At 39.5% G+C, this 16,486-nt stretch overlaps 1 protein-coding gene across 1 annotated transcript; it reads left to right on the top strand.

The window, feature by feature from the left end:
* Nucleotides 1–9: 9 nt before the first annotated feature.
* abcg5 (ATP-binding cassette, sub-family G (WHITE), member 5) lies at nucleotides 10–16,165 on the top strand. The gene is made up of 13 exons (XM_017464705.3): nucleotides 10–308; nucleotides 1,181–1,302; nucleotides 3,475–3,611; nucleotides 6,211–6,309; nucleotides 6,408–6,540; nucleotides 7,049–7,188; nucleotides 7,401–7,530; nucleotides 12,849–13,062; nucleotides 13,157–13,362; nucleotides 13,916–14,054; nucleotides 15,087–15,272; nucleotides 15,413–15,525; nucleotides 15,696–16,165. The coding sequence occupies exons 1-13, from the start codon at nucleotides 145–147 to the stop codon at nucleotides 15,878–15,880; spliced, it is 1,968 nt and encodes a 655-aa protein (XP_017320194.1). The 5' UTR covers nucleotides 10–144; the 3' UTR covers nucleotides 15,881–16,165.
* Nucleotides 16,166–16,486: the final 321 nt, after the last annotated feature.

Consider the following 16,486-nt stretch of genomic DNA (forward strand, 5'->3'; position numbering starts at 1 on the left):
AGCACTTCTTTTTAGGGTGCCAGCTTCACTGGTGTAATGTACACTGGAATGCCCTGACAGTGGACTTGAAGCTTCACGCAGTAACAAAAGTGGACCTGACGGATCAGGAAGGTTTAATATCCATGAGAAATTACATGAGCTAGCATGAAGAACTCATACTCCATGCAGGCCTATGGCCAGACAAATGGCTCGAATGAATCTTTCAAGTTTGTTCCGGAGAAGAGGACAGACATACAGAGCCCAGCGGCCTCGGACCAAAAACAGCCGTCCTGTTGTCTCAGTGTGAGCAACGTGTCCTATACAGTCAGGTAAGGAAGAAACAAGACAAATAACAATGATAAGATAATGTCAAATTTCTCGACTTTTTTTGTAGTTGTTGTTAAAACAATGCACTTGCAGCACATGCCAGGTGAAATACAAAAAGTTCCTACTTGTCTAAAAGAGCATACGTAAACATTATAGTTATTTTAAGCGATACTGCATTGGATTGGCTTGTATTAAATTCATGGTAGATCTGCAACATGACTGTATTATTTATGCCCAAGAATTTAACAAATAAAGATCATAGGGAAATAGTAATAAGTTCGCTAGAGCAGTTTGAAAGTTTCATTCCCAATAATAATAATTTTAACCAGCTTTTAAAAGAAACATCACATAGACTACATTTATTACTGGGATTGAATATGTTTAACAATTTAATATTTTAATAATTCTTATGATAAAAATCATTGTTAAAATGAATCCTTTTTTTTTTTTTAACCAAAAAATTATTGATTTTGCATCATGCTTTCTTTTGTCAGAAACGGAACAAGTGTTAATGTTAAAACAAAGAATTTTGCTGTTTAATAATTTGTTTGATATTCTACTGAATAGTACGTATATTCAGTTTAGAGTTACTTTGAAATAATAATTGTCAGAATAACATATTTGTTTACTGATTACTGTGGTAATGAATGATCTTTTATTCAGTAAGAAGAACCATTCATGCTCTTATAGATTAATCTAAAGTATTCATTAAAATTTTCTAGTGTATTTGCTAATGAATTATGTGTGGTTTAAATGATCAGTGCCATCTAAATTTGGGTTTAGAGAACTGAATTAAATTAACTGAATTAAATGAATGTAAACTATACATTCATTTGCATGAAACATTGATTTGAGGAAAATGCTTGTGTGTTAGTGAGCGTGTAGGGCCCTGGTGGGATCTCCCATCCTATAGAAAGAAATGGACTCGGCAGATCCTGAATGATGTGTCGTTTCACGTGGACAGTGGTCAGATAATGGGCATCCTGGGGAACTCAGGTGAGGTTTATGGCATGTTTGTAGCTTCTATATACAAAGCTGTGGATTTTAAGATTAATAACCCATTAACCTGTTCTCAGTGAGAAATGACAATGACGTACTTTCCAACTGGCAGCTGTCTTACAAGTCCTGTACTTGACATGTAGTGTCCTCCTGCATGTACACACTGTGTTCACCAAGAAAATACAGTAAAATTAGTATATAAAAAATTGTCACTTGATAATGTTTTATAATTACTGTCCTGTAGCTATGCGTTATAAATACTTGTTCTAATGTGATTACTTTTTAAAATGACGTGTACACAGATCAGACATACCATTAAAACCACCTGCCTAATATAGTGTAGGTTCCCCTTGTGCTGCCAAAACAGCTCTGAGCCATCGTGGCATGGATTCCACAAGACCTCTGAAGGTGTGCTGTGGTATCTGGCACCAAGACGTAGGCAGCAGATGCTTTAAGTCCTGTAATTTGCGAGGTGGGGCCTCCATGGATTGGACTTGTTTGTCCAGCAGATCCCACCGATGCTCAATTTGATTGAGATCTTCAAAATTTGGAGGCCAAGTCAACACCTTGAACATCTTTATAATGTTCCTCAAGTCATTCCTGAACAATTTTTTACAGTGTATCAGGGCGCATTATCTGGCTGAAAGAGGACACTGCCATAAGGGAATACTGTTGCCATGAAGGGGTGTACTTGGTCTGCAACAATGTTTAGGTAGGTGGTACGTGTAAAAGTAACATCCACATGAATGCTAGGACCCAAGGTTTCCCATCAGAACATTGCCCAGAGCATCACACTTCCTCTACCGGCTTGCCTTCTTCCCATAGTGCATCCTGGTGCCATTTCCTCCCCATATAAGCGACACACACGCACCCAGATGTCCACATGATGTAAAAGTAAACGTGATTCATCCGACCAGGCCACATTCTTCCGTTGCTCCATTGTCCAGTTTTGATGCTCAGGTTCCCATTGTAGGTGCTTTTGGCAATGGATAGGGGTCCACTACAATCAAAAGTCACCTACATCACCACAAGTTGTTTGGAGGGGTTTCAAAAAAGCCTCTACTCTCATCCAAAAACAAACTCAAGCGTCTTCAGTTTGCCAGACACTACTGGAACTTCAAATGGGATCGGGTTCTATGGACAGATGAAACCAAAACAAAGCTTTTTGGCAATAAACACCAGAGGTGGTTTTGGTGCACACACAGAGAGGTAGACATGCGAAAAAGTACCTCACGCCCATGGTTAAATATGGTGGTGGCTCTTTGATGTTTTGGGGCTGTTTTTCTGCCAGAGGACATGGACATTTTGTTAGGATACATGGCATCATGGACTATCAAATATCAACATATATTAAATGAAAACCTGACTGCCTCTGCCAGAAAGCTTAAAATGGGCTGTGGATGGATCTTCCAGCGGGACAATGATCCAAAACATACATCAAAATCAACACGAAAATGGTTTACTGACCACAACATCAAGATCCTGCCATGGCCATCCCAGTCCCCTCACTTGAAACCCCATAGAAAACCTGTGGGGTGAACTGAAGAGGAGAGTCCACCAGCATGGACTTTGAAATATTAAGGATCTGGAGAGATTCTGTGTGGAGGAATGGTCTCAGATCCCTTGCCATGTATTCTCCAACCTCATCAGGCATTATAGGAGAAGACTCAGAGCTGATATCTTAGCAAAGGGAGGTAACACAAAGTATTGACTAAAAGGGTGCCAATATTTGTTGCACAATATTTGTTATATTTAACAAAGCTTATTTTTTTTAGATAAATGTGTTTTGTTTGATATCCATGAGAGTAGAGTATTTTTATGATTTTTTTTAACAAAAGAACAGTTAAACAATAAAGACAATTTTTCTCAGCCTTCTTTACTCATATTTACCAAGAGTGCATATATATATATATATATATATATATATATATATATATATATATATATATATATATATATATATATATACCAACCTTTGACAGGTACCACTGTAACGAGATAACCAATATTATTCACTTCACCCGTAAGTGGTTTTAAAGTTATGGCTGATCAGTGTCTGTTCAGCTACACAACATTACTAACTAAATAATTAAAATATATAACATGATTATAATAATCACAATACTTAACAAACCTGTTAAGATTCCAATTACAAGTGTTTGTTTTCAGGCTCTGGGAAGACCACATTATTAGACAGTATTGCAGGTCGTATTGGAAATACTGGCACCCTCATTGGGGAAGTGTTTGTGAATGGAAGAAAAGTGAAGCAAGCACTGTTTCAGGAATGTTTCTCCTATGTGCTTCAGGTTAGTATGTGTGTTTGGGTTAGAATTTATGTGCATGTATGTTATATAATTTGTATAGATTGCTGATTAATCATGGCCTCACCTTTGAACATACAGCAATCAAATTAAGTAGGTGAGAAGTATCGGTCCGGGTTACTAGAGGTTACGTCTGCAAAGCAGACCAGTAAATGTTTATACATACCAAAAGGTTGAGGATGAGTGCACTTAAGAACACTGAAATTATCTTCCTCTCACCTATTCATGTGTATCCACTGTGAAATTAAATAATAATGACGAGACAGCTGTTATTTAATCTTACATTATTGCAGATAAAATTCTCAGGACTCTTGGGTGCTGTAAACTAAGCCAATCATTAAATTAATTCTCTTGAACGTACGTAGCTGGTGATATAAGAGCATGCAGTCATTAATAACACAAAGAAACTGAAGTGGCCTATCAAACTTATGAATAAAAACCAGGGACTACGTGATTGAGTAAAACTGACTTTTTGGACGTATATTTAAACCGAAGAATTAATTAATCACTGCTCAGATGCATAGCATCAATGATGAATGCTCATTTACTCAGGCTTTTATTATTAAGGGTATTTGAAGGAAGGAAGGAAGTTAGTTTGTTAGTTAGTTAAGCTAAATCTCTTTAGTGAATGGTCCACATATCTTGGTACTAGCTACTCTTAGGTGAAATAGAGCACGAGAGAGAGAGAGAGAGAGATAGAAAGAGAAAATATTATAAGAATGTAATCAGAACCACAGTACATATTGATGTCAAAAGCATCTTGATATTTATGATTTATGGTGATTTATGATGGGGGGTGGGTACATGCATAATATCCATTGTAGTAAATGAGTAGTGTTCAAAGCTGAATGGCTACTAAAATATTCAAAAAGCTTTCCAGTAGTTTTCATAGAATTTTTGCAAATTCAAATAGCTGATACATAACACCATTGTCAGGGATTCCAACAATGAGTCATATGAAATTATAGTGAAATGAGAATTTCACTATATGAAAAATCCTGGAAGTGACCCATGGGCTCATTTCTCCCCTAATAATAACTTTTTTCAGTTAGGCTTCCCTAATTAATATTCCTCAACCTTTTTTGCTTTGACTATTTTAACCAATACTAAAATTCTAAAGCTATTAAAGAAATAATAATAATAATAATAATAATAATAATAATAATAACAACAACAACATTTAGCATTTATATTAAATTGACAAAATAACAAGGAAGACTTAATTGTGAACAGTATTCTTGAATGTGTAGCTTTATAGGTGTTAGATAGTTAGATAGTGTCTAGTGCCTGACAAAATACGTAGCTGTCTATAATCAGTAAGGAACCACATTTGTAAATTGTAGCACACTCTACATTATAATAAGCAACACAGAAAATCTAAATATTTCTTTTTATTTATTGGTAAGGGACAATACAATTCTCGAACAGTTTTAGAGTATTATTAAAGTTGTAGTTGAATTTGTGGTAGATATACACTCACCGTCCAGTTTCATTGAGTCTGTAACCATGGTAGCCTCAGATTCCTCTTGATGGCTGAGAGGAGTGGAACCCAATGTGGTCTTCTTCTGTTGTAGCTTATCTACCTCAAGGTTTGATGTTTTGTGCATGCTGGGATGCTTTTCTGCTCACTACAGTTGTAAACAGTAATTATTTGATTTACTATATCCTTTGTGGCAGCTTGAACTAATCTGGACATTTTCCTCTGATCTCTATTGTCAACAAGGCGTTTCCGTACGAAGAACTGTCACTCACTGGATGTTTTTCGCACCATTCTGTGTAAACTCTAGAGACTGTTATGTGTGATCCCAGAAGATGAGCAGTTTCTGAAATGCTCAAACCAAATACTCAGCCATATGCATGTTGTACCAACATCCATGCCACAATCAAAGTCAAAGAGATCAGACTTTTTCTTCATTCTGATGTTTGAAGTGAGCATTATCTGAAGCTCTTGACCGGTATCTGCATTATTATATAAATTGTCCTGCTGCCACATGATTAGCTGATTAGATAGCTGCATAAATGCACATGTATATAGGTGATCCTATTAAAGTAGAGAGTGATTGTAAGTGCTATCTTGCTAACTACTCGAGGTACACTACCGGTACACTACTATGAAATAAATGAATATGTTGGCACAATGATATTTTTGTCTACAACACCAATTTCAAACGTTTAATCATACACATTCAGATCAAAAGGTTTTTAAGATCATGAGAAACATTTCAATCAAATGTCTCCAAACTTTTAACCGGTAGTGTAAGTATAATCAGTTGAGAGGCAGATACAAGTACAGGTTAAGGCTTTGAAGGATTATTTTGGCTTCTAATGTCTGTAACCATTTGGCTCGGAAACGCTGCTTATTGTATCGTATCATAATACATGTCAAATAAGATATTGAAAAGGTTTCATGTTAAAATTGCTGGGTATGCGAATGATAGACATGGAAATGGCTTTCTAAAGCCCTTCACTATGCTGTTAAATGAATCAGGCTGTTATGGTGCACTATATTCTCAGGTGTTTGTGTCAAAGCATTTCCTTGCCATTCTTCTCTAATGGGCACTATCCCTTTCTCGCTGCTTCTCAGAGTGACAATCTCCTGAGCTATCTGACAGTAGAGGAGACACTCACATTCACGGCTCAGCTAGCTCTGAGGCAGCACTCAGAAAGTGCCATCCGCAAGAAGGTGATTTCCTACCTGTCACACTATAAAGACTGGGAGTCCTATAATATATTTACAGACTTAGCAGAGCATGAATTTCAATCTTTTGATCTCTACGCAAGGTGGCTGCTGTTATGGCTGAACTGAGTCTAAGCCATGTGGCTAACACTGTGATCGGAGGCCGAGTCTTTCCAGGTATTTCAGGAGGAGAGAGGAGGAGGGTGTCCATTGCTAGCCAGTTGCTCCAAGATCCCAGTGAGTATGCATCTGTTTACCTGCCTACAGTCTTAAATATACAATTGACACGTACCAAAGTGAATCATTAATAAGTGAGAACAAAATACAGTAAGTAAGAAAATACTCAAGCTCTGATCCCGTATAACTAAGTGTCAGACAGCGGGAAAGAGAATATTAAAAGAGTGAAAAGCAGGGTTATCATACAGCATATATGGAATTAAGCTGTGGTCCATGAGGGTTCCTCAGGGGCATTTTATCTAGCTCTTCAGACCTGAGAGGTATCCTGGGACTCTTCCCCAAGTATTAGCCATCCATGTTTAATTAGAAAGGATTTCTGTCTGCTGCATTCTTCAATCAAGCAGGAAATGGATTAATCATGCAATTAATTAGGCTCCAACTTTAAGCAAATTGGATGAACTAATGAGTCAGGTGAGACTAAACTTAAAGTTTCTCAACAAAGAAACAAAGTGGACTTCTCAAAAGTTCCTTATGGGTTTTTCTTCTGACTTTATGACCCTCATTACAGAGGTGATCCTTCTGGACGAACCAACCACAGGCCTGGACAGCATGACAGCCAATCAGATTGTAGTGCTGCTGGCAGAGTTGGCCAGGAGGGACCGTATAGTCATAGTGACCATCCATCAGCCCCGCTCAGAGCTCTTCCGAGTAAGTGCAAAGACCTTTCGTGTCACTCCTGTCAAAAATGACTCGTTTGCTTTTATTAGCATGGTGATAATCTTTCATATCATTATATTAAATTACCATAAATGACAGTCATGAATGTTAATATTTAACTAATTTATACGCCTTTGTAATGAACTCACAAAAATCATGATGTGGTTATTAGCAGAACTGTGGGTGTATGTCTCTGTTTACAGGTCTTCAGCAGGATAGCGATCATGAGTTGTGGAGAGTTAGTGTTTTGTGGAGATCCTGGCGAGATGGTGGATTTCTTCAGCAGCTGTGGCTTTGAGTGTCCCGAGTATTGCAATCCGTTTGACATCTATGGTAATATATTTATACTGTAAGCCATCACACACTCTATGCATCAATCTACAATTTCTTCCCTTCCATCCAAAGTGAAGCAGAGACTAGTTGTAGGGAAATAAACACCTTCAGTGGTTATTTACATGTTCTTTCTTAGCTTCCTAAAAGTATTTTTCTCTGAACACGTTCACGTATTGATTATTGAGATAAACCCTTTGTGGGTTCTGAAGAACCCTTACGCTTGCTATATTGAACCTTGTAGTACTCAGAATTGCTACATAAAATACTACTGTGATTACAATCTTAGCCATTAAAGAAGGCTCAATTGCAATATGCTCTTAGAAGAAAGGGTTCCTTCAGGGTTCTTTGGATGGCTAGTAGTTAGTAGCTTTCTAAAAAGGTTTTCCTTGGAACCTTTTCTGAAAGACTGTTGTAATATTATATATTATGTATATGGATCAAGAGTCCACTCAACAGAACAAACTGAACCCTCAACATGAAAAACAAGACATATTTATGGTGATAAATGAAACATTTTTTTTTTTATCATTATAGAGTGTAAAAAGTAGAAACAATTACTACAAGCAACAAGCGTAATCAGGGACATAAATAGATATCATTGACAGCACAGTAAAAGGTTACTGAGTTAAAGGTTACTGAGGACTCACAGGAGAGGGACCTGTGGAGGAGTGTGTGAGGGAATTCTGTGCATATTCAGCCCATGGGAGGAAGTCACTCCATTTCTCCTGTTCTTGGCTGCAGTATGATCTCAGACAACATCTGATCTCTTGATTGAGTTGTTCCACTTGTCCATTGGTCTGTGGATGGTGAGGCTGACACTGATATCAAGCTGTCTGCAGAAACCCTGCCATACTCGGGAAGTAAACTGGGGACCTTGGTCAGACACAATGTCCCCTGGGATTCCGTAGATTCTGAAAACGTGGTGGAACAGGGCATGGCTGTGGGGAGACCTTTAAGTGGAACCAGATGACATGACTTGGAGAACCTGTCGATGATACAGTGGTGAATCTGTATGAGTTAGAGAGACATATGTGACAAAACCCACTGACAGATGGGACCAGGGTTTCTGCGGAATGCGTAGTGGTTAAAGGAGACTAGTGGGAGTTCTCTGTGGGTTTTTGACTATGCACAAATGGGGCAGGATTTGACAAACTTAGTAACATCTTGAGTAATATTTGTCCACCAGAATGAGTTACATAACAATAGTAAGGTGTGTTGGATAACCTGGGTGTCCAGTGCTGAGAGAAGTGTGCACTCCCTGGGTGATGTGTTGTCTGAATGAGTGTGGGATATATTGTTTAGTACGAGGACATGTTGGTGGAGGAGGATCAGTTTGTTGTTCCTACTGCAGTTCCTCCATGATGTCCCATCGGACATGATAATGATGTCCCACCAGCTCCCTGACCTGCAGTCCATCTACAACAAGCTGTGCTCGACCAAGGCCATGAAGATAATGAAGGACCTCAGCCATCCCAACAATGGACTGTTCTCTTTGTTACGGTCAGGGAAACGTTTCCACTCCCTGAAGGCCAACACAGAGAGAATGAGGAGGATCTTTTTCCTGCAGGTGATTTGGGCCCTCAACCAGGGGAACACCAAGGACTAGAACTGGACTCACATATACAACATCCACTACCTAATCCTGCCTGTTATTACATTTTTTACATCTACATTCATCACATCATATTTTGCACTTCCTACAATTTGCACACCTCATTTTCAGTTTTTCTACTCCATTTAATATATTATACTTGTAAATTTTTCCTTTTCAATTTTATAAGTTTACTATTTTACTATATATAATTGTAATTTTTGTATTATATTCTAAATTCTAAATTCTATTAATATATTCTAGTTTTATTCTCCATATATTATATTCGTATTTATTTCTTATTATATTTTTATCTTTTCTGTATTTTATCTTTGTTTATTCTCTTTTACATATCGGTGTGGTCATAAAAAGCATTTCACTGCATGTCATACTATGTATGTTTACGTATGTGACAAATAAAATTTGATTGGATTTGATGGAGCTCGGGTTGATTTGGAGTGTATGCAGGGAAATATCTCCTGGAGAGAGCGTCGGTTTTGATGTTTTTACTGCCGGCATGATACGTCACTGTGAACTGGACTCTGGTAAAGAATAATGACCATTGTGGTTGCCTTGAGTTCAGACATTATGCACTCTTAATGTAGTTGAGGGTTTTATGGTCCATGATTACCTGGAATGTGTGAGCTGCCCCTTACAGCCAGAGTCTCCACTCTTCGAATCCCGCGTTGTTGCCCACATCATAGTTCCTCTCTGCAGGGGTCAGCTTACTGGAGAAGAAGGTGCACGGATATATTTTGCCAGATGTGCCATGCCTTTGGGAGAGCACGGCTCCTATCTCACAGTCCGAGGCGTCAACTTCTCTAAGGTTTGGGTCAGGGAGTTTCAGGATAGGGATGTAGTGAACTTGATTTTGAGCATGTCGAATGCAGCTTGTGCCGAGTCAGTCCAGTGTAATTTCTTGGGCTTTCCTTTTAGGAGGGAAGTCAGTTCTGATGAACTGACGGTAAAAGTTGGCAAAGCCTAGGAATCTTTGCAGTTCTTTGATGGTGGTTGGGTGTGGCCATTCTGTGACTGCCTTGATTTTTGTCAGGTCCATTTCTACTCCTAGGGGACTGATATTGTATCCGATATTGACTGATATTGTAATATACTGATATTGTATATGGTGTCGGTGGTGTGAAACTCACACTTCTCCATTTTTACATACAGGTGGTTTTCGAGTAGTCGAGTCAGGACTGTCTTCACATGCTGAATGTGTTGTGCTAGGGTTGTAATTGTGGTTGGAGTAAATGAGGGTGTCGTCTATGTAGGTGATGACAAACTGGTTTAGGAGGTCACAGAAAATTTCGTTTATGAATGACTGGAAGACTGCGGGTGAATTTGCTATGCCGTATGGCATTACCTGGTATTCATCCTGCCCACTAGTGGTGAGAAAAGCGTTTTTCCACTCATCTCCTTCTTGGATTTGGATGAGGTTGTACGTGCTTCTGAGGTCTATCTTACTGAAAATTTGGGCCTCTTGTAGTTGTTCTAGGGCTGAGGGGACTAATGGCAGTGGATATCTATACTTGACTGTTACGAAAAAAAGGCCGCAGTAGTCAATGCAGGGTCTGAGGCCACTGTCCTTTTTTCCACAAAGAAGAATCTTGCTGCAGCAGGGGATGTGGAAGGGCGTATGAAGCCTGAGGGTAACACCTCCTCGACATACGTCTCCATAGCCTGAGTCTCAAGAAGTGATAAAGGGTATACCCTGCTTTTAGGAGGAGCCATATTGGGCAGGAGCTCACGGGCACAATACTAAGGATGATGAGGAGTTGCTTTGGCTTTATTGAACACCTTGGCCAATACAGCATATTCCTCAGGAACCTGGATGAGAGCTTGAATGTCGAGACTTTCGATGCTGGTGGAAAGACATGATAGAATGATCGTGGATTGGAAGCATCTTTGCTGACAGTAGCTTAACCAATGAAGGAGTTCACCTTGGGCCCAGGAGATATTGGGATCATGTGTGATTAACCAAGGGTGTCCCAGGACGATAGGATTCTTTGGTGCAGATATGACGTACAGTGAGATCATTTCAGTGTGAAAAAGACCAATTAGGATTGTGAGTGGTGTCCTTTGTTGGGTGATGTCTGTTCCTATGGGCTCATTGTTGATGGCTGTAATGTTGATGGATGGGGTGCATGGTGAGGAAGGTATCTTGAGTTCAGTGACGAGGTTATGATTAGAATCAAAGCTGCCCCGGAATCCACAAGCACTGAAATATGGGTAGAACTTCCATTAAAATCAGTGACGAACGGTAGATGGAAACTTTGCCTGAATGATAAGGGAGAAATGCTCTTACTCACTTTTTGGCTGGAAGTCTTGGATTTATTTAAGCACACCATACATTGGAAACCCGATTGTCCACAGTAGAAACATTGACGTCATTGGTGCTCATCTGAAGATACTCTGGTATATCCTATTTGCATGGGCTCAGGAACTGAATAACTGAATGACGTGCTGGGCGATGAAGAGGTTTGAGATAGGTTGAATCGGGGATCGTTATGAATCTGGTTGTCCACTTTCACAGCCATACTGTTATATTCTGATAAGGTTGTAGTCTCATCTCTGCATGATAGTTCCGCATGTAAGTTGTGATTTAGTCCTTCCTGGAAGACTGCTTTCAAAGCACAATCATCACATCTGCTTTGGGCAGCTAGTGTGCAGAAGTGTGGAACAGCACATTCGGCAGTTGATTGTTTTTCCTGGTGTAGGTGCAGTATCTGCACGGAAACATCCACTCACCCTGCGGGGTAATGGAACACTTCTCTGATTTGTTTTAAGAAATACTCAAACGAGGTCTGTACGTGAGTGTCTGTGTCCCATGAGCTTTTCCCATGAGTAGAGTCATCATCAGTGAATACTTGGTCATATCTTGGGGCAACACCTCGGGCTGATTGAAAAATATATCTGGCATTGGCGTAGAAAACCCTTACATTTTTCTGCAGACCCATCGAACTTATGCAGCATAGCAAATCGGACCGGGTTAGTTCCAGTAGGCGGAAGGGACTGAATGTAGTGAGTCAGATGGTCGTTTGCGGCGCATAGGTTGACGAGTTGGAATCCTTGCAGGATTTCGTTCTGGTAGTTATAGGCAGCCTGAATCTGTGATACTTCAGTTGGATATGGGGTTGGCAAAGTATTCAGTAACAGACTGATATTGGGAGATGGGTTAGAATCCATATTGCAGAAGTGTTTATTCAATAAATCCAAAAACACAAGGCTCAATCGTGGTCAAGAAAGCAAGCAGGGTTCAGTAATGGGAAAACAGTCCAACAGGCAGTTAGTAACAACACTCAGTGGGACAGGTGAAATGGCAATACTTCGCACTGAGTCTCACAATGCACATGGTTTATCAACCTACACACCGGAAGTGGCTGTGGAGGAAGTGGAGTGGAATCAATATTAGGGAGAGGGCTTCCTCTGGTGGTGGGATGAGTGGGTCTCTGAATGTGGCCTTACAGCTACATACCTAGATAGATAAACAAATACATGCACATTAACAGTTAAAGTTAATTTTTAAATGTGTAAAGTTAGTATCTTAATAGATTATTATGTTAAAATTATTAACTGTTATGTAGTAATGTTTTCAAAATGGTAGCATACAGGATCCTAATTATTATAATCAGAATAGAGGAGACTTGTTTGATGAAGTCTGCTCAGCCTGGAGAAGTAATCGATAATACTGTTACAGACTAACTAAGGCATTCCTTTCCACTGCCAGTGGACCTGACCTCGGTGGATACACGTTCCAGTGAGAGAGAAGCTGCCACCTACAGACGCATGCATGACATAACCTCAGCATACCGGAGATCAGAGATCTACCAGAGAATGACATGGAAGATTCGGCAGAGTTGTCAGCGTGCTAATAAACCCATGATCCCCTTCAAGAGCAAAGAGTCCCCTAGCTGTATGTCCAAATTGGGTGTCCTCTTTAGGTGAGAAGGTTATATCATTAGGCAATACTGGGCATTTGATCAATGGCATTTAATGTGGACCAAATTAACTTCTATTCACATTCTCTCACTACAGGAGGACGGTACGGAATTTGTCTCGGGACAGGATGGGTGTCATCATGCGTCTCTCTCAAAATCTCATCTATGGCCTGTTTGTGGCCTTCTTTGTCATGAATCTTGATAATGATGTCAACAAGGGTGCAGTGCAGGATCGGATTGGTATTATCTACCAAGCCATGGGTGCTTCACCATACACAGGCATGCTGAATGCTGTGGCCCTGTGTGAGTTGCTCCTTCACTCTGTGCATCACCAAAATAATCAAAGTACATTTGAATCCTGTGGTTATATAAGTTTTAAATATATGTAGGTCAAAGCAGATCAATGAGAGAACGACTTGCGCTCCTGAGTAGTTCTATGAAGCAGATAAATTAATTAGATCTCCAGGTACAAATGAAGAAAACATTCTCAGATGATCCTCGTCCAACTTAAACTGTGCTCTCCAATTTTTTATTATCATACACCATTACTACCATTGGCCAAAATACAGTATATTTGCTTCTGGTACATACACCCTAGCAAAGAAGGGGGGGATAATGAGGGCCAGAAATTAATAGGCCATGGGTTTGTCTGCTCCTTGGTCTCTATGCTTCTTTTCATTAGACATATTGGAAATCAAACCTTAAAGCTGACATCTATGGAGGGACATAAAATCCAATCTACCAACCTATCATCTAAATCCAACCCAACCTATCAATAATCCAGGTTCTCTTGTGACTGTTGATATGTTTTTAGAATTTGTTTTAATGTTTGACATATATGCTGTGCTCCATGCAGTCCCTGCTATGAGAGCTGTAGCTGATCAGGAGAGTAAAGATGGATTGTACCAGAAATGGCAGATGTTCCTGGCCTACATCGTTCACATCTTCCCCTTCAGTATCATCAGTGTATTTATTTTCACCTCTTTCCTTTACTGGTGAGTATGTATTCCTTTTCTCTGTGTGTGTTATGTTTACAGGTGAACATGATCCAATTGAGGTGGAGTTAAACTGTAATCTGATAAGTTTTGAAAAGGAAAAGGAAAGTGAGGCTGGATGGCGTGATAGCAAAGGTGGGGTAACTAAAAGACAGGTAACTACAGGGCATTTTTGTAAAGATAGTAAAACATGTCCTGTTTTTTTTTTTGTTTTTTTTTTCATAGCAGGCACAGCAAGATAACCACACTCTTAGAAAAAACAATCTAAATCTAGCACCATTAGGGCTCTTCAGTTTGTCCCTAAAGGAACTCTTAACCCTTAAAACCGCTATGTACAACCTTACATCCAAGGATTTTCCTTTGTTTGAATTCAATCTCCTTTAGGAAGCTTGGAATATTTAACTATCCAAATCCTTAAGGAATAAGTGAGTAGGGAACACCGGGAACACCCCACAAGGTTTGGACCGGGTCATCTAGCCATCACAGTATGACCCTTGTCAAAGTCGCTCAGATCCCTACGCTTGCCCATTTTTCCAGCTTCCAACACATCAGCCTTGAGAACTGACTATTCACTTGCTGCCTAATATATCCCACCCCATGACAGGTGCCACTGTATAATCAACGGATAATCAATGATATTCATTTCACCTGCCAGTGGTTCTACTGTTACGGCTGATGGGTGCATTTGCTTACATTGTAGCATTGTAGCCTATGCTACAATAGGCTAATAAGTACTTACAGATTGTGTCCATGTAGTGTGTGTATGTGTGTGTATTACTGTATAAAGTAAGACATACAGTATTATTAACTTTACAGTCGAGTATTAACCTGAAGCAAAAAATTAACGTCCCCTGACTAGTTTTATTTTGTCATCCAACGTTAAGAAAAACCCTCATCGCTGTAATTAAACAGATTTTAAGTGCAACAAGTGGTAAAGCCAGGCAATGCTAGACAATGTTATCTAGATATGTTATCATGCTGCCAGTAAATTACTGAAAATTTAACAGGTATGTTTTTATATGTGCGTCTCAGGGCTGTAGGGATGCATCCAGATCCTTGGCGCTTCATGTGTTTTACAGCTGTGATCATGGTGCCCCACATCACAGGGGAGCTTCTGACTCTGGTGCTGCTTGGAGTGGTTCAAGATCCCAACATGGTTAACAGCGGAATGGCGTTGCTCAATATAGCTGGGATCATGGTGGGCTCTGGGTTCCTCAGGTAACACCTTTGTTAAGATTAAGCTCTGTTTCTTTCTTTTTTTAAGAACCCTCCTCTAGATCATTTACTAAAGCTAGCTCCAGTTTGGGTTGGTGATTAATGGGCTAGCACTGATACACTGCATTCATGTTTCTCTGCAGGGGCACTCAGCAGATGCCTGTGGTATTCCAGTGGCTAAGTTACCTCACCTTCCAGAAATATGGCTGTGAGCTTCTCATCGTCACTGAGTTCTATGGCTTGAACTTCACATGCAGTAAGAAGTGTTCTTAGATCAAACACATTCCATAATTACCACAGGTTAAACAGTGGTGGCTCAGTGATTAAAGTATTGGTAATTCTCTTAATTGTAAGTCACCTTGTTGAAGAACCAGTTAAATGAAGAATTGTAAAATTCCACCTCGATACTCATATCCTCTTCTTCAGATTCATCGTTGGGTTTCCCAGAAGGATGCTTGATAAAAGATGGCAATATTATTATAGACGAGCTTTACCCAGGAGGCCCCTCACGCTACACCCTGGACTTTCTTATGCTGTACGCCTTCCTGCCTGCCCTCGTACTGCTCGGGGTCATCAGCTTCAAGATCCGAGATCGCCTCGTGAGACGCTGAGGTGCTATGTGTGTTAAAGAAAGGAATATCCTCTGCGATAACCTGTTTGTACATAGTGTGCTTTTGTCAGATCCAAGAACCAGTAAAATGTTATCCCTGTACTCACAACAACAAGACACCACATTAATGGTCTGGAGGTCATTCACCTTTCTCTGTGTAGCTTGTTGAGTAAACTTTGTTGTTACTGTTAATAGATAAAATATTAAATGATGATTCCAAGTGTAAATGTTGCTATTGTATGTTCATAATCAATGTGTAACAAAAAGTAAACGTAAATTGTTTTAACATCCTTTATTGAGCCATTTGAATATCATAACTGAATATCTAAGCCTGTAGTGTGTGAAAACTTTACTCAGTCTGTGTTAAACTTTCACAGGTGGTCTTGTCAAACCTACTATAAGCATAAAAATAGTACAGAGCTACTTGGTTGTTTTCGACACTTATGTATTTTAATTCCATATATTAGGATGACTGATACAACAGTACTTTTGAGCTTTAGAATCTGTCAGCAGATGTTTAATTAATTAATGCATTTTTAATAACAGCATGGTTCTGATAGTAGTGGAGTGGCAGCTGTGATTCAAATCCCAAGTTTATATTAACAAT

This window comes from Ictalurus punctatus, chromosome 3 (assembly GCF_001660625.3).
Source record: "Ictalurus punctatus breed USDA103 chromosome 3, Coco_2.0, whole genome shotgun sequence".
In the NCBI taxonomy this organism is placed as follows: domain Eukaryota; kingdom Metazoa; phylum Chordata; class Actinopteri; order Siluriformes; family Ictaluridae; genus Ictalurus; species Ictalurus punctatus.

What these genes read in the sequence shown, in the direction of transcription:
- abcg5 (XM_017464705.3), top strand. Translation starts at nt 145, where the DNA reads ATGAAGAACTCATACTCCATGCAGGCCTATGGCCAGACAAATGGCTCG. An exon ending in GGGCATCCTGGGGAACTCAG is followed by an intron (nt 1,303 to 3,474) that starts GTGAGGTTTATG and finishes GTTTGTTTTCAG; the next exon opens with GCTCTGGGAAGACCACATTA. An exon ending in CCCGCTCAGAGCTCTTCCGA is followed by an intron (nt 7,189 to 7,400) that starts GTAAGTGCAAAG and finishes CTCTGTTTACAG; the next exon opens with GTCTTCAGCAGGATAGCGAT.